Source organism: Pan paniscus, chromosome 9 (assembly GCF_029289425.2).
Source record: "Pan paniscus chromosome 9, NHGRI_mPanPan1-v2.0_pri, whole genome shotgun sequence".
Classification (NCBI taxonomy): domain Eukaryota; kingdom Metazoa; phylum Chordata; class Mammalia; order Primates; family Hominidae; genus Pan; species Pan paniscus.
In genome coordinates, this window is record NC_073258.2 from 124,866,723 (window position 1) to 124,894,689 (window position 27,967).

At 37.3% G+C, this 27,967-nt stretch overlaps 1 protein-coding gene across 1 annotated transcript; it reads left to right on the forward strand.

Moving 5' to 3' along the window:
- The first annotated feature begins 12,926 nt into the window (after positions 1–12,926).
- Positions 12,927–18,490, forward strand: LOC100996106 (olfactory receptor 10D3). Its single transcript, XM_057299284.2, has 2 exons — positions 12,927–13,157; positions 14,967–18,490. The coding sequence occupies exon 2, from the start codon at positions 14,978–14,980 to the stop codon at positions 15,914–15,916; it is 939 nt and encodes a 312-aa protein (XP_057155267.1). The 5' UTR covers positions 12,927–13,157; positions 14,967–14,977; the 3' UTR covers positions 15,917–18,490.
- The last annotated feature ends 9,477 nt before the right edge of the window (positions 18,491–27,967 follow it).

Genomic DNA, 27,967 nt, shown 5'->3' on the forward strand with positions numbered 1-27,967 from the left:
GAAGGGGACCCCAGCAGCTTGCCACTGCTGGCTCAGGCAGCCTGGTTTTATTCTCTTATCTGGCCCCACCCACATCCTGCTGATTGGTAGAGCCGAGTGGTCTGTTTTGACAGGGCGCTGATTGGTGCGTTTACAATCCCTGAGCTAGACACAAAGGTTCTCCACGTCCCCACTAGATTAGCTAGATACAGAGTGTCCACACAAAGGTTCTCCAAGTTCCCACCAGAGTAGCTAGATACAGAGTGTCGATTGGTGCATTCACAAACCCTGAGCCCTAGCTCAGGGTGCTGATTGGTGTGTTCACAAACCTTGAGCTAGATACAGAGTGCCGATTGCTGTATTTACAATCCCTGAGCTAGACATAAAGGTTCTCCACCTCCCCACCAGACTCAGGAGCCCAGCTGGCTTCACTCAGTGGATCCTGCACAGGGCTGCAGGTGGAGCTGCCTGCCAGTCCCGGGCCGTGCGCCGGTACTCCTCAGCCCTTGGGTGGTCGATGGGACTGGGCGCCGTGGAGCAGGGGGCGGCGCTCATCGGGGAGGCTCGGGCCGCACAGGAGCCCACGGAGGGGGTGGGAGACTCAGGCATGGCGGGCTGCAGGTCCCGAGACTTGTCCCGCGGGAAGGCAGCTAAGGCCCGGCGAGAAATTGAGCACAGCAGCTGCTGGCCCAGGTGCTAAGCCCCTCACTGCCTGGGGCCGGTGGGGCCGGCCGGCCGCTCCGAGCGCGGGGTCCGCGGAGCCCACGCCACGCCCACCCGGAACTCACGCTGGTCCGCAAGCGCCGTGCGCAGCCCAGGTTCCCGCCCACGCCTCTTCCTCCATGCCTCTCCCTTCATACCTCCCCCTTCATACCTCCCCGCAAGCTGAGGGAGGCGGCTCCGGCCTTGGCCAGCCCAGAAAGGGGCTCCCACAGTGCAGCCGTGGGCTGAAGGGCTTCTTAAGTGCCGCCAAAGTGGGAGCCCAGGCAGAGGAGGCGCCGAGAGCGAGCAAGGGCTGTGAGGACTGCCAGCACGCTGTCACCTCTCACTATGAGGTAAGTACTTACTGTTATTATCTGCTTTTTACAGTTTAGAAAAATGAGACTGAGAGCTTGGGCAACTTGCTCAAAATCACACACATGTCCTGTAGCCGTCAGCCCTCATTTTGTCTCACTTTGAAACCCAGCTGTGCTCCAATGCCTCTCATGTACAATGTACGATGGGTACTGTTGACCAAAGCAAGTGCTTTCCATAGTCACTCCTATTAACATCGTTTGTTAAAACTCAGTAAATGGTCATTGTTTTTTCAGTTGCATAATGGAAAACTCCTGGTAGGAAACACATTTACAAAAACTTCTGTTATCGCTTACATCCAGCTATAGAATCTCTCGAAGGGAATCATTGAGAAGAATTTTTTTTTAGTTAATTAATCTCAGAGGTATTCATTTCTACGAGATGCTTTTTATGCTCATTATGATTTTGGCTATTTTGCCCTTTAATTGTTGGTTTCCATTTGTGAGCTGTGTCATGAGGTAAAGAGGATTAGTTTAGCCAATGCAAGAAGGCTTGTTACAGTGTTTATGTCTTGGATTCACTCTGCAATTGTTATTCCAAGGAAAAACTAATTATGAGTGTAACACATACATGTTAATATACAGCCTCCTTTCTAGACACATGTTCATGGATAATTTCATTTACATCAGTTTTTCAGCATTTCCGAGGTGAGGCTGATTTTTTCTAAATCACTGTATTAAAAAGCAAACAAGCAACTCCCCTGCTCCAAAAAAAAAAAAAAAAAAAACTTCTAAAAACTAGCTTTCCTACAGCATTATTCTCTCTTGTGGTAGTTAGTGGAAAAAATGCCACTTGTCAATTGCAATGCAATTAAATAGACTTGGTTGAAATTGACAAGAAAGAACAGCGAAAATATGGATTTTAAATGTCAAAGCTCTAAGTGGCTGCATATTCTGAGTGTGGACTTTTCTCACTTCAAAGAAGCATCAGTGGAACCTGTCAATCATATTTCATTCCTGACAGCTGGCTTTGATCAGCACATGGTGAAAAGCTCAATTAAAACCCCACAGTTAAATTGAGCAGCTGGGCCAGGGTAAGCAATTTGAGACTCAGTGTGAATTTCACGAGGGACTGTTAACCATGACCGTCCTCATAGATTAAATTAGGTACTTGCTAATTTTTTCCGTCAGTACTTGCTGTGAAGATGTATTACACCGCATGACAAACCGCCTCCCCACCATTCTGAAGTCCCAAAGTTAGAGGCACTTTATGTTCTTAGTTAAGTTTCATGACATTAGGGAGTATTTAATTACCTTAAATACCTACAAAGAAACACACACACACTACATGCACACACATACATGCACACACAATATAATTAATCAAGTTAACAATTTTGATAACACACACCAATAGAATGAAATCTGTTGCTTTCAGTTAAATATAAGAAAAATCCTTTGGGGTCCACAATAACAAACCATCTCTATCAAAATAGAAGATAAATGCTTATGTCCTTATAAGTGGATAGAGGTGGATGGGACCTTAAATGTCACATAAAGTTTAAAGAAAAAAAAGTATAAGACAACTGGACACAGAAAGACCAAACAGCATACACAAAATAACACAGAAAAAGTGAGAACAAAGTGAGGTTCTCTGTTATCCAAGGTTACTTCAAGAAATGGATTGCAATCTATCCAGGATTTAAGTCTTCTATTGATCTTGTCTGATTTTGAATAAGGTTTTATAATTATCTTTGTATTTGTCTTATCTACTGCATACATTGCAAATTCCCCAAGAATAGGCACAGTGTGCCCCATATGTCTTCTTCCACTAATCCTGTCTTTATTTCTACTGCAGTGGTTCAGCACAAGAGCCCAAGCAGAGCTGAAAGTCTATTAACTATTTTTAATATTGAGTTGGCTCTCTCCTTGTAAATGATATCCTTATGTAGCCAGCCCTCAGGCCTCTGCCAGTTTCATTACTTATAGAGCTGACCCTATCCACTCAGAAGCCAATGGTGAATAGCATTAAAGAGAAACATTCAGACTAGACTTCACAAAAAAAGCTTACTTACATGCACCATAATCATATCTTATTTTTATATATTATTATTAAACACAACTTTTGAACTAAAAGGGACCTCAGAGATCATTAATATAAACAGCTCTTTTAAATGAGGAAAAAATTCTACATAGCTAGATGAGTGCACAGAAACGAATATACTAAATTGGGAGTTCTGCCTCTCATCAAGATATCTGAGGGATAAGTAGGTTTCCTCTTATTTTAATTAGCCGATATATTAATTTAGCAAACATTCATTGAGGATCTACAAAGACGCTTAGCTAGGAGCTATGAAAAATATGAATTAGACAGAGGCCTTTATAAAATTAGCAATGCAACAAATTATATATTGTCAGTCATAAGAAAAATACAGTTAAAATTTGAAGTGGGTTCAAATGAGAAAGGTTAGTTTGATCTGGGTATATCGGGGTAGGCCTGAGGGAAGACATGACATTCAAATTTAGCTTTATTGGCTTCTAGAATTCGAAAATTTGGGAATAGCAGTTGGTTTTAGAGAAAAAATCCAGCAAAGGCTAAGGCATAGAAATAAGAAGAAAATGAAAAAAATGTCATTAGTTCTTATTTATTTTTTCTCTAATTAAAAAAATCAATAACATAGAATACTTAATATATATAGTATTGTATTATTATATAGTATACATTATTTTTATTTTTTATTATTATTATAGAGTAGTATTTTTTAGTGTTTATACTTATAGTATTATATACTTATGTTTATTTGGTATAAATAATATTTACTTAGCCATGCTAAGCCATTAGCTCTATAGTCAGGACCCAAGGAAAACAAAACAGCAAGCTTGAAATTGTTAGGCTACCTTCCTGTGCTTTCCTTTCCTCTCTGCATTTGGTTTCCATGGAGACCATTCGAGAGAGGACCCAGTGAGTCAGCAACAGACAAAGCTAGTTCACTGAGCCCTGTGAAATTAGGAGTAAGCTTTAAGGTCAGTGAAATGTTGCAAGTGAAATACACTGCTCAAATAATTTTCAACGTTCATTAAATTTAACTAGGCCTGTTATCTTCTGCTCGTAATTCTGCTGCAGCCATTATATTTTCAGGCCCTTGATTCACACCCAGGTATATGTGATAATAGAATTGATGTCGCTGTCATACCTCTTGGGGAGCCACAGCAGATTTCAAATACACGGAGAGGATACAAAATGGGTAAACTATTGTTCATATGCTGCAAACTCAGATATACAAAAATGTAATTTCCTTTGATTTTTTTAAACTGAGCTCATTTTTATTCCAAGATTTCATTTCTGTCAAATGATAGGAAAAAATAATCTAGTTATCTTTAAGTAAACCCAGTTAATTTTGAGTTTTCTATCCTCATCTTCATCTTCACAGAGTTCTGGGACTAAGCTGTGGGACTTACATAACACCACAACATTGGTGGGGAGGAGTGTCTACTTTTCTCCTTTGATACACCTTCCTTTGCCCTCTTATGATATGTACAGCATCTTGTGATGGCATTTGGTCATCTAGAGCCATCTCCACATATTCTGGGATTAACCTATTCCTGTTATGGTTCTTATACTGACATTCAACACCACTCTTCCTTGGAGAATTCTCTTACTGTAATTTGAAGACCATTTTGGATTGATAGTTTTCCTTCAAAATTTTATTTTCTTTTCTTTAAAATTTAATCATTTATCCAGTAAAAATATTATCCTGGTAAATCAAAAAAGTCATTTTTAAAAGAAGTAAGATTACAACAAGGGTAAGAAAGATGGCTCAAACGATGGCCAAATATATTTTAAATTCTAGAATCAAGTTGACATGTAAAACACAAGACTCACAAATATAAATATTTTAATATAAAATTTAGTATCAATGATTTGGTTTCAGAAATACAACATAATATGTTAGAGCAAATTAATGTTATTTATTAGAATTTTATTGGTTCTATAGTTTTTTTTTGCATTCGTTCATTTTTGTTTCATTACCGTAGAAATGTGGTAAACAAGAGTTTATATCTAGCTTTGAGTTTGAAACAACATACATGTAAGGAAATGAATAAGTCAGTATGAATTTTTTCCCTTCTGTGTGTAATTCAAATCTAAATGCCAATAGTCTATATATCCAGCATTTCACCTCTGGATGTATACCCAAGAGAACTGAAGACCTATGGCCACAAAAAAAACTTGTACACAAATTTTCATAATAATATTATTAATAGCCCAAAGTGGAACAAACTCGTGTGTCCATAAATGAATGATAAATATGTGGTATATTCATACAGTGAAATATTAGTGAATCACAAAAGGGAACGCAGAACTGATAAATGTCACAATGTGAACAAATCCTGATAACATTATGCTAATTTGAAGAGATCAGATACAAAAGGCCTTATATTGTATGATTCTGTCTATAGGAACTGTCCAGAAAAGACAAATCAATAGAGACAGAGTGTAGATTAGTGAATGAGTAGGGCTAAGTGTAGGAACAGGGGGCAACTTCAGATGGGCATGGAGAATCCTTTCAAAGTAACAAAAATATTCTAAAACTGGATTAAGGTATTGCTGCAAAGCTGTACATTTACAAAACATAATTGAATTCTACACTTTAAAAGGATATGTTTCTGGTATGTGGATTATATTTCAATAATCTTGTTAAAAATTCCGATAGTTTAGGTCTCTTCAAGACATGATGCGAACCATTTTAATAGTGCTTATTAAATAAAAATAATTAAACTAGTGTCAATTCTTCACATTTGCAGATAATTTCTATTTCAAGAAAATGCACACACAATATTTCATTTGAAATTCATAAAATACATGTGAGAGTTGGTATCATAATCTCAATTTTGTAGGTAAAGAAATTCAGTGACCCTGAGACAGTTTAAGTAACTTGTATATTCTTATACATCAATAATTGCATGATCAAGATTTGAACCTAGAACTTATGATTCAAAATCTTATGCTATTATTTCTCTTTAAAAAACTAGATATTCTTTCCATAATTCACTTAATTCCATGGATAAACTAATGATTTTCTTTTAACTAGGACATAACCAATTGGTTCATGTACACAACATGATGAGACTTTTACTCAGGACCACTCTGGAAGATCTACCAGACACCTCAGAGAGCATTCACTTTAACTCAACTGGTCAATTTTACCTGAAAAGCAAAGAGATAGTCTTCTTTCAAAAATTTTCCTTCCTGACACTTTCGAAACTCTCAATGATTGATAGCTCCCCAAACCAATGATTGCTACATGAAAACCAGAGCATAAGATTTTGAATCATAAGTTCTGGGTTCAAATCTTGATCATGCAAGATACAATTATTTAATCTCAGCTGGAAGGGTTCCCATTCAGAGTGGATCCCCTCCTGCTGTTTTTGTCTGGCTGCTCTGTGATAAAAGACATAATGTGTGATGTGTTGTATGTGCATGTGCATTCTCGTGGCTCATTTGGTGGTGGGGCCAGGCCCTGTGAGAGGACAGAGAGGGCAAAAGAATGATGCCAGAAGATATGGAGCATTATGCCCTTTTATCTTCACAGAGAAACAAGCTCTGTTGGCAGTGATAGTTCTCTAATAGAGACTATACACTTAGCATCACCTACACTGGGACCCTGCCTAGTTCTTGTATAACTAACTGAACTAACTGGGTTACTAGAGTGGAACTGTGAACTAGAGCTGGCCTTGGTCTGACATGATAGATAGATAGATGGATAGATGGATGGATAGATATAAATAGTTAGAGATAAATATAGATATAGATATGTAGTCTTTTTCTTTTCTAGCCATATTGGGCTAACTTCTCCTCTTTTACTTCCTCATGTCCCAACAAAACCCCATGATGCCAAGCCCCACTGAGAACTAACCTACTGAGTCCTCCTGACTCAGTAGATTAGAGCTCCCCTTTTTGCCATTCCTAAATCCCTGAAATAATGAAAAATATACGTTATTCCAAAGTAAAGAAGCCAAATGTTACAGAACACACAGCATAATCTCACTAACTACTGATTTTGACCTTTTCTAAAAACATTGTTACTCATCACAGGTATTTTGGCTTCAGTAGAAGTTTGCACGACTATTACTCTTAAATCAATGTTATTTTTTCTTTATTGGCCTGTTTGTATATTCCTTCCTTTCTACTCTTGCAGTTATCTCATAGAGGTTTAGAAAAGAATTACGTATCTGAATGTTAAGATCCAGTCTAGGGAAGTGACAGAAGAGAAAGACTAAAAGAGTGACTCAAGAAAAATGTTCTGTATGGGGGAGAAGTACAGAGAGAAACATGGGGCAATACCAGTGGTCACGCTGTCTTCCTACATTTGCTAATCAGCCCATTACAGGTTTTTATTGTTACAGTCCTTTCTTTCCGTTACTTTCATCTCCAGAGGTGATGATGCTGTTGCCTTACATCTCTCCTCGAACACACTCTCTTGGATGAGCTTAATAGTGGAAAAATCTAAACCACCAGTGCCCAATTCTTCCGAAGTTCATACTTTTATGTGAATACCATCTTATTTCTCTTGTATATGTAATTATGAAAACTCAGTACAGTTTCATTTTTCCCCACTACCACTCTGCCCTGTCATCTTCCCTGCAAGAGGGAATATTGTTTACCTCTAGGCCACATGCCATATGTATTATTTGGGAGGGCATCCAACAAGTCCTAGAATTATGGAACTGGAAGAGATCAATGTGTCTTATTAAAATGAGACTCAGAGCATCCAAGGGTAAACACTGAAAGGAAAATCTCCAATTAGGAAGTGCTTTTTTTTTTTTTTTTCAAAATGACCTCAAATCTGTTCCTGTGTGTCTCACTTTCCACATACATCTCCATCGCACTTTGATTAATGTTTCTCCCATTCCACAGGTACATGCATAACATGTACATGTTACCATCAGGTAACAATCTGACCTGGTTTAGGCAAAACGGTTTTTATTCTCCAATTTCCTTTAGCATATCTATGAAAGGCTGGCATTTTAAAAAATGATGTTAATAAATCAATACTAAGAGAAACAAAAAGAAAATAGACTATGTAAACATAAAATCAGATCGGCTCGTGAAGTCAGACATCATCCTCTCAGCAGTGACTGCCTTCCCATGAAAGTGCCTTCTCCAGGGAGAAAAAAAATAACACCAGTTGAAGATGTAAAAGTGTATTAGGAAACTTTGGCCTAATAAGATAAGTATTCATGAATGTACTGGGAGTAGGACCAGCTGTCATTTTCTTTTTTTCACCTAGAGGTGGCAAAATAGGATAGGAGGAATTAGTTTCCAAGCACGAAGAGCAAATTGACTTCAACACAAAGAAATGCAAAAGATAGGAAAAGGAGAAGTCATTCATTCATTCAACAGGAATTTATTGAGCCCACCTATGTCCCAGGCACAATCTAAATGTCATCATACCTGATGAATTGCCTTCAAGTCTGAGATGGCACCTCAAGGGAGACATCAACAAACTAGAATAGTGACATGCTCAAATAAAAAAAGAACATGATGTAGGAGAGAGAGATGGTTGTGGGAAATTAGAATATTTAGATAAAGAGACAGCAGATATGACTGATGATCTCAAATCTGTAAAGGGATGCTGGATGAAAAGGGCCCCACATTCATTTGGCAGATTACAAGAGCAGAACAAAGAACATTTTCTAGAAAACTCAAGGAGGAATGATTGAATGGAAGAAAATGATTAACCAGACAATGGTCTTCCTTGAAAAAGTGTCATTCCTGTTCATGGAAGTGCAGGAATGGATTCTGAGTGCTGCAGAGTATATTCTGAATTCTGCAGGGCAACATTTTCAAATCAGGGATTTGAAAGCCTCCAGAGATCCAAAAAAATAATTCTAACCTTTCATATAGGTAGGGATAGCAATAGTGCACTCTTTTCCAATATGATTCTTAAAAACAAACACACATTAAGAAAAATATTTTAATACCTTTTCATCCATATAAATTTTTTTGAGAGCCTCTGTACGTGTGGTCTGAGTGAACATGTGCAATTAAGGATATGGGGACATATGCTTATGTTTCAGTCACTGATTTGGTGGTGATATGCAAAAATAGCAACTGCTTATGTTAACCATTATAGTCTTAAAGTGTTTGTCTTCTCATTTATATATAATTTATACCCATTTTGGACTAACAATTAACTAGAGGAAATATGAGGAAAAATAATGTTGAGCTCAAAATAAATAAACAAGTAGACTGGCATTAATCATGTATGCTTGGCTCATGTTGCACTTAAGAAATTGTATTCATTTCATCATATTCTGGTATTTCAAAAATGTTGTTAAAATATACAGTGACAATTTTACTCCCAATTTTATTTCATTTCTGAGGATAGACACCATATACCTGGTTATAAAAAATTGAGAAGTGCTTACAAATAGAAGCCTGAGTCTTTCCCTTTCTAACATTATTTAAATTCTTTTAACTATGAAATGCTAACATTCTAAAGAATGTGTTTTGAAAACTGGTTTTGTTCATTTTCACACCCTAACAAGTCCTAAAATTTTACTCCGTATTTTAATATATATTTGGTGAACAAACCAAACATGGCATAATTCAGCATTTAAAAAATTATGTGTTCAATAAATTATGGTTTTCATAATTAATTTTAAATAAATTAAATGGTATGTGCTTTTTATTGGCTGGGAATAAATACGTATCTGTTTTATATGTTATTTATATTAATTTATATTATAGTATTTAAAATAAATTTAATAATATACTTTTCAATTTATTTCAGCCAGTTTTAAAAATTATTTTCATGTAAAATATTTTTAAATATTCTGCAAATTTTAAATATATTACAAAATTGAAAGACTATTAATGAACACATGTATTCCTTATAGCTGGTATAGAAACTGAATATAATCTAGACATTCTTTCTGTGTATTTCTGTTAGTCCTATCCTCCCAGAAGTTAATAGCAATCTGAATTTTTGTTAAGGAAATTTCTTTATTTTATTTATTTACCACCTATGTATGCATTCCCAAACAATATATTATTTAGTTTTTTCTGGTTTTGAAATTTGTTTAAATATGCTCAAACATGATGCTTTTTTCCTTTTCAAACTTACTTTTGAGATTCATTCATTTTGATGCATATAGCTGTAATTTTACATCTTTATATATTTATTTGGTCTATGGTTGTCAGACATGTGGGTGATTTGTAATTACTGTTAAAAACATTCTTCTGCACGTCACTGGGGCACCACTTCAAGAGTTTCTCTAAAAAGACATATTTAGGAGTGGAATGCCAAAGAGCTTTCCAAAATGTAATGATTATAACAAATACATTCATACCCTCAGTGGATGATATTTCACAGCACTTCCATTCTTCAACACTTTATATTAACATCCTTCTTAGTATCTGCCAATCTGATGGTATGTGAATGTATATATTGCATTGTAAAATTTTGGTCCCTGATTACTGGTAAAGTTAAGCATCTTCTAATATGTTTAATGACAATTTAGGTTTCCTCCTTTGGAAAATTTATGCTATTTTTTAGTTCATTTTCTTTTGAGTATTTGGACTTTTATAAAATTGATTCATAGTAGTTCTGTATGTATTCTGGATGCTGATCTTTTCTTGGTAAGATGTCCTGCAAATATCTTCCCCTAGTTTGCAGCTTCTCTTTTTATTAGCTTTAAGCCATTTTTTGATAAAATCAATGGCTTCCTTTAAGGTGACTTACCAAACTTTCTTTTATGATTAAAGATTATTGTGTCTTACTTAGAAATAACATATTACCTTTAATTTGCCTATAATTTTATTTTTATTTTTTCGCTTTTAAATCTTTAATCCACCTGGAATTGGTTCTTGCTCATGACCGAGGTAAGAATTCAATTCCCTTCTACTTTTAAAAAACACAAATAGCCAATTGTCCCAGGATCATTTATTTAATAGTTTATCATTCCCCCACTGTCCTACAATGCATCTCATATGGCCCCTGGTGACTCCCGCCTTCTAGGATTCATGCTTTGTGTAATCACCTGCCCTGATTTAGTGACTTGGTTCTAGTGAATAGAATGTGGTTCTAGTGAGTAGAGTTGAAGAAGTATCATTTTGGAGATTAGATCATAAAAGGTGGTGCCTTCCATCTTGGGTTCACTGGCCCGATCTTACTGTCTCTTGACTTGGTTGCCTTGGGAGAAGTCAGCTCCCATGTTGTGACACAGTTCTGTGGACAGGGCCAGGTCTGCCAGTAGCCCTGTGAGTAAGCTTGGAAATAGATCCTTCCCCAGTCAAACATTCAGAGGAGACCACAGCCCCAGCTGGTAGCTTGACTGTAACTTCATGAGAGACCCTGATCCAGAGGAACTGAGTTAAGGTGTGCCTGGATTTCTGAGTCACAGAAAGCGTGAGATAATAAATGCCTCTAAGCCACAAAAGTTTGGAGTAATTGGTTATGCAGTAAGCAATAGAAACTTTTACATACAACTCTTCATATTTTCTATTTTTAGTCAGTTTTCACAAATTAATAAGCATTTGATGAATTATTTTGACAAATCATTTGAATATCTTGGCAAATGTCGTAATATCTCTTTTCATTCTGCTTAATCCATGTGCTTCTGTCATCCTTTCATTCCTCATGTTTATATGTGCCTTCTCACTTTTTTCAAGAATCATTTTTAAAGAAGTGCCTCTATTTTCTTAGTCTTTTCAAAGAGCCAAATTTAGCATTGCTGACCTCTTTTCTTTTTGTTTTCTCTACTTTATTATTTCAGGTTTTTACACATTTTTCAGTTCTTTGACAACTCTGTAACTGTTATGTTACATGAAAGAGGAATAATTTCCAGAGTACAAATGTCTGGAATCTCAAAGGGCAAGGTTCTTGACTCCTTTCACAGAAGAGAAGGTCAAGATTAAGGAAATTTGTCTTATTCATGGTTGTATAGGTTATTAATTAATGTTTGTTGAATAATACTTTGATATAATTCTGGGAATATCATCAGGAGAACTATTCCTGGTTCAGGAAATTCAGCTGTGCCAATTGACAAATGTTTGTTGGAGTCTAGGAAAAGAAATTCTATTTCCATATCAAAATATTAGAAACCATAGTCTGAAAAGTAGAAGAACTACGTTAGTTCACTAGGGCTGCCATAACAAAACAGAATATACTAGGTGACACAAACAACAGGAATTTTTTTTTCTCACAGTTCTGCAGATTGTAAAATTCAAGATCAAGGTTGCAGAGGTTTTGCAGCAGGGTTTGGTTTCTGGAGCTTAGAGATGGGGCTGTCTTCTTGCTGTGTTCTCACATGGAGGGATAAAGGGAGAGAAAAAGGCAGAGAGAGAGAGAGAGAAAGAGACAGAGAGAGAGAGAGAGACAGAGAGAGAGATCTGATGTCTCTCCTTTTACAAAGATACCAGTTCTGTTGCATCAGGGCTTCATCCTTATGGTCTCATTTAACTTTATTCACCTTCTTAAAGACCCTACTTCCAATACAGTTACGTGGATTGGGTGTGTTAAGAGTTTCAACACGAATTTTTGAAGGAACACAATTCAGTTCGTGGCAAGAACTATGAAGAAACTGAGATTAAAATATTTAAAATTGGATATTTTTAAAAGTCTGAGATATATGGTTGTTAAGTTGTTATTTCTCATTCCAATAATATATCCTGAAACTGGGTAACTGGTTTCTACATATGTCCTAGGATTGGGCTATACCATTCACCTTTTTTCTCCTTTCCCAGGGTCAATCTTAGAGGTAGAAAATAGAGATTTGGCTCCCCCTTGTTCCTATCCAGCACCGTCACAGTGGGAAACATCACCATATTCTATTTCAACTAGACAATTTACTCACTTGTAATTACTCCCTTTGCTCAACAACCTCCTTGAATAGGACTCATTCAGGAATGGGGTCCCAAAGGCTCCAGAGATATTTAAATTTCCACGTAGGAGAAAGCAGTGTAGATATCAGTGTCTTGGAAGATGTCTTTGCAGAAGACAGAGACACACGCTGCTGCATGTCATTTAGTCAGAGTTTATTTGGCTAAGAAGAAAGCATTCCAGATCATGGGTGGAGATCCCTAACCTCTAATATGCCAAAGGAAAATTTGGACTAAAAATCCTATACAAACAGATGATTAAATGATCATACTTTCTCTTTGTAAGTTACATAAGTGCCATCTTTGCCTCTTTCTCTTTCTTTCCTTCTCTTTCTCTCTTTCTTTTTTTTTTCTTTCTTTCTCCTTCCTTCCTTCCTTCCTTCCTTCCTTCCTTCCTTCCTTTGTCTCACTCTGTTGGCCAGGCTGAAGTGCAGTGGCACGATCTCAGCTCACTGCAACCTCCACCTCCCGGGTTCAAGCAGTTCTCCTGCCTTAGCCTCGAGAGTAGCTGAAATTATAGGGGCCCTCACCTCTTTTTTCACTCCTCTTTTATGCTTTGTGTATCCAATGGAAAGGAAAATTTGGAGTCCTCAGTTTACAAAGTATTCTCAGAATTCAGGATGAACAGAGAGCATGGAGCTACTGGCCAGAAGAATAGATCTTATTTGCTTGGTTTATCTTTGAGCCCATTGTGCTGGCCCATCAGCTCACAAACCCCATTCTTGTTATTTCACTTTACAATCAGGAATTTGGACTTGATTTTATATTATTAAAGTAACAGAAACTCTAAATGAGCCCATATGTGGATATCTTCATTTGATTCTTTCTTTGATGTATGACAGCCAGGACATTTTTGGAAGCAGTATAGATTATATGTAGCACTTGTCTTGGGTCTGATTGCCTTTTGGAATGTAGTGTAGAGCTTCTTCTGGAGTGCAGGTGACATGATTGTAAACAGAGAAATTCCAAATATACAGGAAATGGGCAAAAGAGAAACAGGTAGATGATCAAGTTGCTTTAGAAGACTGTGAGGAGAAATTACTATCTGATAGTACCACACAGATCCTTGCACAAGAGGAATGATATCCAATTCTTGCCAGGCATTGAGTGAGTTATCTTATTTCCTTCATCAAACGTTTATTGAAAAAGTACTCTGCCAGGCACTGTTCTTTGCACTGAGAGTATAATCGTAAACACAAAAAATATTTACTCTCCTAGATGTTATATTTGTGTGTTTGTGGGGAGGTAGCTGGATATATATTGATTTTCCATTGCTTACTAAGGAGGAGGAGGAAGAACATTTTAAGAGCCTGGTGATGTCCAAACGAAAAACATGGTTAATACCGGGGCAAGATTTGACAAAGCCAGTAAAGCCATGATCTATCACAGATGGATCCATCCAGACCCGGGGGAAAGACTGATGTTTAAAAAGAAAAAAAAAAGAATGTAGATGCCTAGTTCTACCAAGAACTAGCTGCCTTAATTTAGGAGAGTCACCTAGCCTTCCTACTGCTCAAATGTAATCTTTTCTGTAGACCTCCTCAAAAAGTGACTGCCAGGATTAAATGAACGGAGATCATGTTGTATAAGTGTTTTGAACTGCAAAGCAGGGATCAACCTTTATGATTCCCTTAAAAAACGTAGACATAAAATCTAACATTGTTGCTAATAATGGCTTACAAATATGATGATTCCTGAATTGTGGTTCATATCTCCAGTGATATAAAAAAGCCCTCAAATAATCCTGACGTTTCACATCCTTCTACCCCAGGAGGAGGAGCATGTGTTTGGATGGATCCTGCCCTCTCTTTAAAAATCTTTGCTCTAACAAGGTAAGAATATTGTTTTAATAATGGGCATTTGTATTTCGAATAAGTATAACAAAAATATTTGCTACAGAAATGTAGTTGGCTATGGCGGTTACATTCCAAGGATAATGCCTTGTAAGTTGAATCACAAGCAGCCTTTCCATAACTTAGAAGCAAATCACAGTCACTTAATTGACAAGTTTTATTTCTCCAGTATGTTCACTTGATTGACAGCAAGCCAAGGCATTCTTCCATGTCCTCAGCCTCCTCTTTCCTTCCTAGGACTGGCTTCCATGGAGGTGAAGAACTGCTGCATGGTGACAGAGTTCATCCTTTTGGGAATCCCACACACAGAGGGGCTGGAGATGACACTTTTTGTCTTATTCTTGCCCTTCTATGCCTGCACTCTACTGGGAAATGTGTCTATCCTTGTTGCTGTTATGTCTTCTGCTCGCCTTCACACACCTATGTATTTCTTCCTGGGAAACTTGTCTGTGTTTGACATGGGTTTCTCCTCAGTGACTTGTCCCAAAATGCTGCTCTACCTTATGGGGCTGAGCCGACTCATCTCCTACAAAGACTGTGTCTGCCAGCTTTTCTTCTTCCATTTCCTTGGGAGCATTGAGTGCTTCTTGTTTACGGTGATGGCCTATGACCGCTTCACTGCCATCTGTTATCCTCTGCGATACACAGTCATCATGAACCCAAGGATCTGTGTGGCCCTGGCTGTGGGCACATGGCTGTTAGGGTGCATTCATTCCAGTATCTTGACCTCCCTCACCTTCACCTTGCCATACTGTGGTCCCAATGAAGTGGATCACTTCTTCTGTGACATTCCAGCACTCTTGCCCTTGGCCTGTGCTGACACATCCTTAGCCCAGAGGGTGAGCTTCACCAACGTTGGCCTCATATCTCTTGTCTGCTTTCTGCTAATTCTTTTATCCTACACTAGAATCACGATATCTATCTTAAGCATTTGTACAACTGAGGGCCGTCGCCGTGCCTTCTCCACCTGCAGTGCTCACCTCATTGCCATCCTCTGTGCTTATGGGCCCATCATCACTGTCTACCTGCAGCCTACACCCAACCTCATGCTGGGAACCGTGGTACAAATTCTCATGAATCTGGCAGGACCAATGCTGAACCCTTTGATCTATACCTTGAGGAATAAGGAAGTAAAAACAGCCCTGAAAACAATATTGCACAGGACAGGCCATGTTCCTGAGAGTTAGTAAGAGCAGATAAATGGGTGCATGGGTCTGGAATTCCTTTTGCTTTGACCTAAGAAATTTCATTCTGGAATCTTCATATGTGACAATGACTTGGAATTTTCAGCACTGTGCTGAATGATATGGACCATTATGCTATATATAATACATTATCTTTTTGCAATATTTTATTTTATTATCTAGGTTCTGCCTCTTCACCTATCTTCAAAGTCATATAGTCTTGGTTATTGTTACTTTGCCTTTCTTCTATAGAGAATTGCCTGTCCCTGGAAGGAAGATCTTTTCCATCGTGCCATTTTTTTTTTTTTTTGCACCACTTTTCTCAATTTACTCCCCTCATACTATTTGTGAGACAAACCTATAGGGAAAGGCAATAAAAAGAAGAAAAGAGATTTTAAATAACTGATTGAGAGAATAATATAATTTTAAAAATATATTAACAGACTAAGGACTAGAGTCAAGATGCAGTGTTTTTTTTTTTTCCTCCCCAAATGTCTGGAAAGGGAATAACTTAGAATTTGTCAGCAAGGATGTTCATCCCATGTCTGACCCCATGCCTGATTGCTCCGTCTAAACATTTTTAGGCAGATTGGGTTAGCCCCACTGCCTAACAAAGTAAAAAGCATTGTGTCTAGTATATTAGATTTGGGTCTGTTTCCATCTTGCTACCAGCTATTAGTGTGGCAAGTAGTGTGGTAACAATTTAGTAGCTTTATCAGGTCAGGCTAATGGCTTGGGCCAATGGCTCTCCAAACCTGATTCAAGGAGCCCCAGACTCCAGTGAATTTATCCTGAGATTTCCATGTAAAATATGCTTAGTGAGAACTTTCTGTTTAGTTATCATATGTATTAGATTTCTAGGTAAGATTCTACTGGAGAAAGTTGGAAAGCTTCTGGACTTTTTGATCTCTGGGGTACCTTGTAAGATTTAAAAATATGATGTGTATCTTTTGTTTCTACCCATAACTTTAAAGGTGTTTCTGCCTTTTCTTTAACACCTGAACCTCACCCTTACCTCTTGGATATTCATTTGAGCTTGCTAGACTTGGTAAAGCTTCAAGGATCATTTCATTACCTACCAAACAATTCTGCTCTTCCAAAAAAAGTTGTAAAGAAAATATTTATACTTACATTTGGCCTCATGCAACATCCTCATTTTTTGATGTGCATCAAAGTTATCTACTTTGGCTCAAAAACAGCTACACAGAAGCTTTGTGGAGCCACTGATTAGATCTGAAATCCCACAGAAGACAGAGACACTCAGCATTTTCCTGGATTTGTTGTATTAACTGCCTAGGGTACACATAATTTTACCTCTTTACACCTCTTACCAAAATACTAAGCACCGTGTTATTAAAATTCCAACTAGAAAGCTTCCCCATCCACTGTGATGTAACGAAAATAAATTCAGCTTCATATTCTCCTTTTTATCCCTTTTCAAAAACTCCTAAGCATGACACCCGAATTGCAAAGCCTCCTGCCAGAATTCTCTGTATCCTTGGAACTGTCAAGTATATAATTGTCTTAGTAGCCTCTTCACTCATTTGTGCCTTAAATTTCTGTCTTTGGTTCAGTAGTATGAAGATTATCTTTTATAGAGCCCTGATTATTTGTCAGATATTATCATAAATGCTGTGTAAAACTATCTCATTTAATCCTCAAAACAACCTTTGATATTTGTGCTTTTGTTCCCATTTTACTGTGAGAGGCCCAGGATATGAATGCAAGGCTTTTACACTTAAACACTAAGAAACTGCTTCCAAAATGCTTAAAAATCTTTCCAACTAAGAAGAGATAAGAAACCAAGAGGGAGCAGTTGACTTCATCCATGCCAGCCCAAGAAGCATCTTACATCCAAGATAAAGATATTTTCTCCCACTCTTATGAAGGAAATGGTAACCAAGGGAGTCAATGGTGGGCTTAACTCCAGAACGTAGATGGCAGAGGCCTCAAGTGGGCAAGGCATCTCACTGGGGCAGAGGCCAGGGTGAGAAACGATTAGGCATACGAAGAGGGACACAGCAGCAGAGACTCAAAAAAGAAGGGCCACACAGGAATCAGAAGTGCCACATCTTCATGTCTTCTTCCAGTAAAAAACAGACAAGAGCCATAGATGAAGGCACTGGAATCTTTGTATCACTGAGGATTGCTGGAAGGAGGAGAGATGACAGAATACAAAAATCAGCAACAGCTTGAAAGAAAGCTCTGTCTCCAAACACCCACCATATGACTTCTTCTGTCACCTGTGCTCCACTTCTCTCATTAGGAAGTTTCCTGACCAATATAAGGAGATGGCTGTTGATTTTCAGTTACTGATTTCTCACCTGATCTGAGCAATGATCCTTGATCCAGCAGCTCACAATCCTCCCTCTGAGCCCCAGTATTGATTTCATTTAGCTTGTTGAATTTGCCTTCTAAGGATTCATAGAGACATCTCAAAGGCTCTGTTATTGGCCAAGGGAAAATCTAACAAAAGATCTCAGAGCCCCTCCCTGGCCCCAAAATGGTTTCAGATGTAACTCAACATTCCAGAGGAATGGTAATAATGGGACTGCATTTTCCCTTTTCTCTGGTATATATGTTTCTTATTAACATTATAAGACAAAGTGAACAAATAAAGACAAAATGTCACATCCGTTTTTAAAGGAATGCCGATCCACTGTTACAAAATCTATTTTCTATTACTGATTTAACTATATCTGATATTAATCACAACTTACATAACTGTTTTGATTCCATTCTCAAACGTAGAATCCTTTGAGATTTTAGTTATTTTTAAAGTTTCTTAATAATGAATCGTTAATTAGTAGCTTGCTATTACCAGAGTTAAAACACCTATTTACCATGGTTCTTCCAATATACTCTAAAGCTGTACTTCCTATACAAACCTGTTCGAGATCATTCACAGTAAGAGCAGAAAAGCTCTTGTATGTTTTCTGCTGTTCTAACTTGCTTAACAGAGACTGTGAGGTAGCAGTCTATGCTTTAATTTTTCTCTCCTCCTCCTTTCTTAATAAGAAACAACATTTTCCATGGCAGTGGACGTTTTTTTTCCTCTTTTCAGTTGGGCTGTTCACTTTAGAAAATAAATAATTAGTTTCACAAAGAAAAGCCAGGTCTAGCACCTCCAAGGATTTCTCCCATCCCCTCTGCTCCCAAACATTCTTAAAGTAAAAACAACTTTTATTTCAGGAATATTTACATCTTTAACAAAACAAACCATTTACAAGATGTGTTTATTCACTTTATTCAAGAATTTCTTCTCTGAACCCTCAGTTTGGGAGGCCCCGGGAGACCTGAGGCATGACAGTCTATGATGGGAGCAATACAGCATCCAGCATTCCCTAAAGAGGATCCAGACCAGGGATCTCACTAACATTCTCACTATGGAGAGGAGCTCAACATGCACACAGCGAGTCAACCTGAACGTTTCCATGAAGGAGGCTGCTCCATCAGGGCAGTTAGAGCACTGATTTCAAAATATATTTTTATGCCTGAAATTCTGCCATTTAAGAGTGAATTTCCTCTCAAATCCCCCATTCTGTTTTCAAAAGCAAATTTCCTGGGAAGTAATAGAAATGAGATACTATCTAGCTCGAGAAAGATATTTATGATTGGTAGGAGAAGTAAGAAGGCAGACGAGCAAGTGTATATCTATATCTATCTATCTATCTATCTATCTATCTATCTATCTATCTATCTATCTAAACGTTTTTCTCTACATCGATTTGGCCAAAGATCGGCACTGATACCCTCAAATCTCTTTCCCATAGACATGCTAGAGAAGTAATTCAGTCGGTATTTATTAAATTCCTGTTTTGCAGCAGATACTATTGTTATGCTAAATTGATAAAGATGGGTAAGATCCCTGCCCTGAAGGAGTCCACCATCTGTTTTTAGAATCATACAGAATAGATGGTCCATAATAAACTGTGGTAATAACAGCAGGACACGCTTTCTTAGGGCTTACCGCGTGCTAGGTATTACTCTCAATTGCTTTGCTTTACCTACACTAACTCATGCGGTCCTCACCATAATCCTATTATCTCATTTTATACAGGAGAAAACCGAGACACACAGAAGTTAAGAAATGTTTCCAGCTAGTAAGTCACAAAGCTAGGATGTCTTGCAGGCTGTCTCTCACAGAGCAGGAACACCGTCATCTTGGACAAACACCACCATTTTAAGTTCCAGCTCCCTTTCTAACCTCATGTATTTCAAGGAAATCACTTCTCTTCTAACAATAAGCAGCCAGAAAGAGCAGACAGTAAAACACAGATAAGACAGCTTGGGCACAGAGGGAGGGGGGAAAGTCTCTTGGGTAACCACCAAATTTACACTCATACAATGGGCCCCAGTAAAACAGTGGGCCCTAATAAGCACATTCCTTTCTCTTTAGGTGCACTAAGATAGGGAAGCTAAAAGCAGACTCTGGGGCGTAAGCCTGCAGCTGCAGGAACAGACACAAAAACTCTCCCTCCCAGATAAGCAAGACAAAGAGACATAGAAACATTCTGAGCCTGTGATAAGCTCTCCGCCCTAAACCCTTAAATACTCTTAGTCTGTAAGAGAGAGTGCTCCTGACCTAACTTGGCCAGAAACCCCTCTCAAGTTTATTCTCCAACATAAATCTGTCTTTGACTATTGAGCTGCTTTTAGTGTTTCCTTCTTCCTTCTCCAATTCTCACAGTCTCCAGTGATCTTTCTTTTAATAATTTCATTACAACATCAGCATCATAAATTCTGAGAAGCAATGAGAGCATGGAGAAGTGACCAATTATTTCTGCCTAGGCTGTTTGGGAAGGCTTTGCAGGAAAGGTGGGATGTGAGCCAGTCTATGAGGGATGCATGGAGGGGAGTGTGAATAAACATCAGACAGAGGGTTAGAAAGTGCGGAATCAGAAAGAAGGGGACATCTTGTGGAAGCATGGGCATGTACCAAGCACACTATTTCCAGGGAGAACGATATTGTTATAATAAAAGATGATTGGAGGTGGCAGTGAAAGACAGGAGAAAGCAGGAAGAGAGAAGGAGATGGTAGAATGGAGCCTAATCATGAACGAGTTTCTTATCATGAAGTGCCCTTTGTAGAAAAGGCCATATATTCAGATTTGCCAGGATAGTTTATACATGATTTTTAATAGTGTTAACACTCTAAAAAGTGTTCTGATGTGTAAAATAAATTATGTGGACACCTTACTTCTCTATGAATCAAAGGAGAACTTGGCAATGAAGATTCAATAAAAGTGTGGAGGCTGGTTATGACTTAGCTCAGCCAAGAGCATTTGCAAGTCCAGCCAGTGCCAAGAATAGAGTGGGCAGAGCACTCCACCAACAGAATGGAGAGGAATCTGCTCTCTTCTACCCCTGTGGGAAGTACCTAACACTTAACACCCACTGACCTCTGCACCATCAGATGTAGGTTGTACCAGCTCAGCCATTTACCACCAAGGACTCTTTCTCCTGCATTATTGGGGCTCATGCAGCAACCTCATGGCAGGACTAAGACTGGATCAGAACTCTAGTTTCTCTGACCTACATTATGTGAATTATACCACTTAAACTTTTTGCAAATGTGAATCATGTTATATTTTGTTACATACTACTTGTTATATGTTTAAGATCATACATAACATGGGCTCTGGGCTCTTAATTTTCCAAACTTAAATGAATCATGCTAAGCCCCTGTGCATGCTAACCTACTTATGTATTAGTGATAGTAGACACTGAAGGATAAGCCACAGGAAAATCGAGCATTTCTTTTAAAACACATTCCCAACTCATGATAATCCCCACAGAGGATCAGATAAAGAGATGCTCAGTTTTATCAAGTGGAAAGTCTCATAGTCAGCAAGATATGGTTGACACTTATGCTCATAAGACACATGACCAGGAGGGTACTGAAAATCTCAAAGTCATCTGCTCACAGATCCAATGATCATTATCACAGAGCTTCTTTAAACTACCAAACCTCTCCCATCAGTGGTCTGAATCCTCAGATCTACTGGTTTATTTCCCAGTCCACTCTGTCAAAATTGTTCTTTCTAGCATCCTCCAAATAAATAAACACGAAGGCTCTTTCCTCCTAGATTCCATGACACCACCCAGTGATGGCTGCTCTCCACCTCTTTCATCAGATCTGTTCTGTAGCTTTGCTTACTTCTGTGGGAAGTTTGCTGCATACTTCAGGACTTGATCCTTCCCCCAAAACTTCATCTAATGAAATTATTCACTTCATGATTCTTAGTTGTAACCCATACACTGTTCATTTCTCCTTGAGCTCATGGGCAGGGTCTCCGGATAAATCTTAGATATTATGAAGAAAAATACCTGGATCTAAGTCTGCTTTGTTATGGGGAAAATTATGAGAGTAATTCTACTTATCTCATGGAACTGTTGTGAAAATTACATAAGAAAGTATATCATCAATCAACAAGTAAATAAAGAAAAGGTTATATATATATATACACACACACACACATATACACACACACACCGTGAAATGGTGTATATACAGTATACACTATTGTATATATACAATGGAATATACTACTATATATATTATATATATATATCATGAAATACTACTCAGCCCCATAAAAATAAATGAAATAATGGCATTCGCAGTAACCTGGATGGAATTGGAGACTATTATTCTAAGTGAAGTGACTCAAGAATGAAAAATCAAACATCACATGTTCTCACTCATATGTGGGAGCTAAGCTATCAGGATGCAAAGGCATAAGAACAATAAATTGGACTTTGGGGACTCAGGGTAGGGGGTGGTGAGGGATAAAAGACTACACACTGGATACAGTATACACTGCTCGGGTGATGGGTGCACCCGTCATCACCCATCACCACTCTCAGAAATCACCACTAAAGAACTTACTCATGTAACCAAACACCACCTGTTCTCCAAAAACCTATTGAAATAAAAAAGCTAAAAATTTTAAAAAGAAAGCAAATAAATGCAAGATTGTGAGATGTCTTATCATTTTAAAAAATAATGAAGTAAAAGGCAATACAACTATTCAAACAATTATGTAAATAAATTCTGTTTTGCATTTTAAAGAGAGAGAGAGAGAAAGAGGGAAATAGAGTTTCTCAAAGGAGGAAGTCTTTATACGTAACAGATTCACCGAGGTTAGGCTCTCTTTTGAGTATAGCTCAAGAGTGGAAGGGCCTGACTAGTTAGGTTTTGTTTTGGTCCCTCCACCTTCAATAATTAATCCAGGTTGAGAGTAGTCAACCCTGTTCCTCAATAGGGCATTTCAATACATTTTTCTTTTAAATTTTAAACCACAGTCATCTAGTTACAAATATTTCTGAAAAAAACTAACCTAATTGCTTATATTTCTCAATCATGATTTCGTTTCTGTAATTTCACTTTGTTTTTTTAACTGCTGCCAGTTTTGCCATATAAAACATTGACAAAATCATTTTGCTCTCTTGCTAAAAATTTCTTTGGTATGTTTCCATTTCCTATTGATGTCAAGGCTGACTATGTTGAGTTTAACATTCGAAGCTTTTTAACATCTGGTTCTGATCTCTGTCACCAATTTTATTCCTATTTCTCTTTTATTCTTTACTTCTCCACAAGCCAACTCAAACTCCTTTGTAATTTTCCAAACCAACGCTAACAACATGGTCTGGATTTTCCAGTTCAGTCCTAAATTAAGCTGTTCTATTGCCGTGTTAGGCCATGTTTCTCACATTGTGCTCTATCGTGGATCCTGAATTTTGGTGTATTTCTCACATATTCCCTACTTTTGATGACTCTGAGTCCTAGTCTTCATGTGGCCTGTGTTTGGGATGTCAGTTTCGTTGTTCTCCATAGGACCAAATTATGCTCATTTTTCAGGACACCATCCAAACATTGTTTTCTTGCCAAAGCTTTCCTTAATGCTCCAAGCTAAAAGAAATGTTTCTCCTTTGAAATCTCATTTTCTTTGGAAGTACATATACTCTTGACAAATACCACCCATCTGAGAAAAAACACTATGAGTGAAGTGAAATAGGATGACCATAGTTTTTAACTAAACAGAATACAAAGATCTAGAAATTTATATGAAATAGTAAGACCAGAATCAACCTTACAGTAGCAGATCTGATGTTCAGTTTCAGCAAGTTTGTAATGAGGGTTTGAAGTACACTCACAAACTCTGATAAGTAGTTACATTTATGATGACATGAAAACTCAAGACATTATTGCTAACTGATCCATAGTGGTTGTGACAATTGGGGAACAAAGGTCACCCCTAAGACAATATATACTCAATATGTCTCAACTGTATGCTTCATTTTAGAGAACAGCAATCTTTGATAATTTTTCATATAGTTCTAGTTATAGCTGTGCATTTAGATAAAGGGAAGTAGTAAACATACAGGGTATGTTAGATTTTAGAATTGTATATTGTAAATTCGTAATGAATCTGAGAATATGAATTTGCCACTCCTGGTCATAAGAATGTTTTCTTGTTTTGATTCTTAGCAACCTAGGAGCTGGAAAACTTGGAATTTCCCTTTGACGGATATGCCAGTAATAGGATTTAATCCCCTCCCTCTTTAGAGTCTCATGTTCCTGTAATATGAGAAAAGGGGTGACTGCATTGGGCTCCATGCCTCTGGGCAAGCTCTCTATCACAACATGGGAATGTTAAGCACATAACCTACCAAACTGAAAGCAAGTCACTGGGCACAGTCTCCATTGCAAGTCCCGGAGGGTGGAAGGGAGGTCTGATCAAGAATGAGAAACTTGCTTTTGTCCTCTCCTTGCCTTTTTGGCTGTGATCCAAAAGAAGGACATGCAGGCTCTCCTAGAATCTTCAAATCATCCCTAGTTCTTCTGATCTTTTCCCCGGTCTCTGTCCCTGCACTAATATGACAGCCATGGTCCCTATCTCCTATTTAGTCTATATTAGCTCTACAGATAGGATTCTGGCGGCATGTTAGTTATGTGATGCAGTCTAAGAAGTCAGTAACTGGACAACAAATTGTGCCAGCCTGGAGGCCACATGATAATCCGTATTCTGCAAACTGTGCTCTATCGCCCCCTGATGGACATAGGATCATCTCCAACCTTAGCACAGAGCGACCAATTCTCCTTGGCTTTAGGGGTAATCATGATGGGTGCTTTTGGAAGGGCAGGGACAGACGAGGAAATTTGTTTTACAAGTTCATTGGTAATTTGGAAGAAATGACAACCTCTGCATAGATATTTACGCGCAGAGTAGATCTGATCATGTTAATTCCCATGCATTAAAATATTTTATGTCTCCTTACTAACTTTAGAGTAAAATCTACTCTAATATGATATACAATGATTTTTATAATCTGTCTGTATCTCAGTGTCCAGCCTCATGGCCTTGTCCATTTTCCCCATTAGGCCTTACACTCTAAACTCACCAAATTATTTGTCATTTTTCCAAAACTAACTATATCAAACTTTGGTATATTTGGATAGGCTGTTTCCACTCTCTAGGATGCAATTCATTGTTTTCAAAATCTGTCAAAATTCTCCTGCAAAAAGTCTGACTTGATACTGGTGAGAAGACATAGGCTATGCTTCCTCTGTATTCTAATTTTAAATGATAAATACCATAATATTTCACCTTACATTACATTGCACTTTCCAGGCTGTGTTTCTAATTTCTACATATGTTATACTTCACATATGCTGAAGGGACTCAATTAAAAGAAGATAAACTATACATACATTATCAAATAATGGAGAAGATATAATTTATATTTCAAAATATAAAATTATTCCAAAATATAAAATTTTTCGAACAATAGTATACAAAATTACATGTAGGTTTAAAATTGAATTGAACATGTAGAAACATATCAACATGATCATTTCAAACATATAATGAAATAAGTTACAATTAATGCAAAGAAAATTGAACTAATAAATATAGATCCTTAATGTGACTATTAATTTTGAAAAATATACAATGTGACATGATGATACCATTTTATATCTACTGAATAAGCAAACTAATATTGAATAGTAAATAATCAAGCTATATATTAACAAAGCTACAGAAGCCCCGCAACATTTTTACACTACTGGTAGCATTTATTGATTTATGTGTTCATTCCAGGAGTATTTATTATCTATTCTATGTTTTGTATAGTGACAGGAGTTGAATTTACAAGTCCAACAAGGCATTTACCCTACCCTGAAGGTGATGATTGCAGGATTTTATGACAGCAGGATTTTATGACAGCACTTAAGAGGAATACCTGTCTCAAAATGGGGAGAGATATGGGAAAAAACATGCAATAAGGGAATAAATATTAAATTTTATAACAGATAATAAAAGTCAGCTCTGCAAAAAAAAAAAAAAAAGTGGAGGAAGAAAAAGCAGGATTTGTGAAAGTACAAAGGAATAAAGCAGCATGGTTCATTCAGAAGTTTCAAACACATTGGTAACATCCTTCAGAAAAGGAACTTTTAAATACAAATAAGATAAATTGATATGTTTATATACTTTGGCCCTAGGAGTCTAATATTGAGAAATTATTCTAAAGGAAAAATATATGTAATGCCAATTCATTTCAAATGGCAAGAACAATGGCATTTAAATATTCAGATATGGATAACATTAGGCAAAATATAATGTGTTGACTTAATAAAACATATGGTCATTATTATTGGCTATCAAAATTATTTTAGCAGCATGGAAAAAGGATTATAGAACAATTTAAGTTAAAAGAACAAAATAGTACATTTCTCTTACTAGGTCTTAAAGATAGTCTCTTGTATTCTTTTCTAGAAGCTTTATAGCTTAATTTTCTCTGTTTGTATCTATGACCCATCTCAAATTAATTTTTGTTTGTGGTCTGGAGTAAAGATTGATGTTCATTTTGTCCCCATGTGAATATTCAGTTGTTTCAGCATAATTTGTTTAAGAGACATCTTTTCCTACTGAGCTGCTATGAGGTTACAGTCGAAGAATAATGGGTGGGGCTACTTTGGACTTTCTCTTCTATTTCTTTGATCTGTCTATTCTTATGTCAATTTCACATTGCATTGATTATGGCAACTTTACAGATAATCTTTTTTTCCTTTGTCGGTTTAAAAACATTTTATTTTATAGGCATACAATTTTAATTGCCTATATTTAAGGTGTATAACATCATGTTTTGTTATCCTTGTATGTAAACACAGTGAAATGATGACTACAGTGAAGCAAATCAACATTTCTTCACATTTACTTTTGTTTGTGTAAAAGGACCTGAAATCTACCATCTTGGCAAATTTACAGGATAAAATATGTGATATGCACATTAGTCTTATTTATCCTACATAACTGCAACTTTGTACCCTTTGACCTACATCTACTCATCTTCCCCCAACCTGGTCCTGCCCCTAGTAACAACCTTTCTACTCTGTTTCTGTGTATTCAGTTTTTTAGATTCTACATATGTGAGATCATAAAATGTTTTTATTTCTGTGCCTGTTTTATTTCTGTTTTTTCACCAGCTTTATTGCGGTATGATTGACAAATAAAAATTGCATATATTTAGGTTATACAATGTGATGTTTTTATATACACATACATTGTGAAATGATTACCAAACTCAAGATAATTAACATATTCGTCACCTCACATAGTTAGATTTTTTTGTATATAGTGAGAACACTTGAAATCTGCTTTCTTGGCAAATGTAAGATATAAAATGCGTTATTATTAGCTATAGTCACGATGCTGTACTTTAGATCTCTATTACTTATTTGTCTTATAACTGAAGGTTTGTACCCTTTGGCCAATATCTTCCCCTTTCCCTGACCCATGTCCCTGGCAACCACCATTCTACTCTGTTACCATGAGTTCAACTTTTATTTTTTTAGATTCCACATATCAGGGAGATTATGCAGTATTTGTCTTTCTGTTTGGCTGATTTCACTTAGCATAGTGTACTCCAGGTTCACCCATGTTGCTGTAAATGGAGGGAACTCCGTCTGTCAATGAACACTTAGGTTGTTTCTGTATCTTGGCTACTGTGAATAATTCTGCAATGAACCTGGGAATGCAGATACTT

Coding starts and splice junctions, on each gene's coding strand:
- LOC100996106 (XM_057299284.2), top strand. CDS start 14,978: ATGGAGGTGAAGAACTGCTGCATGGTGACAGAGTTCATCCTTTTGGGA.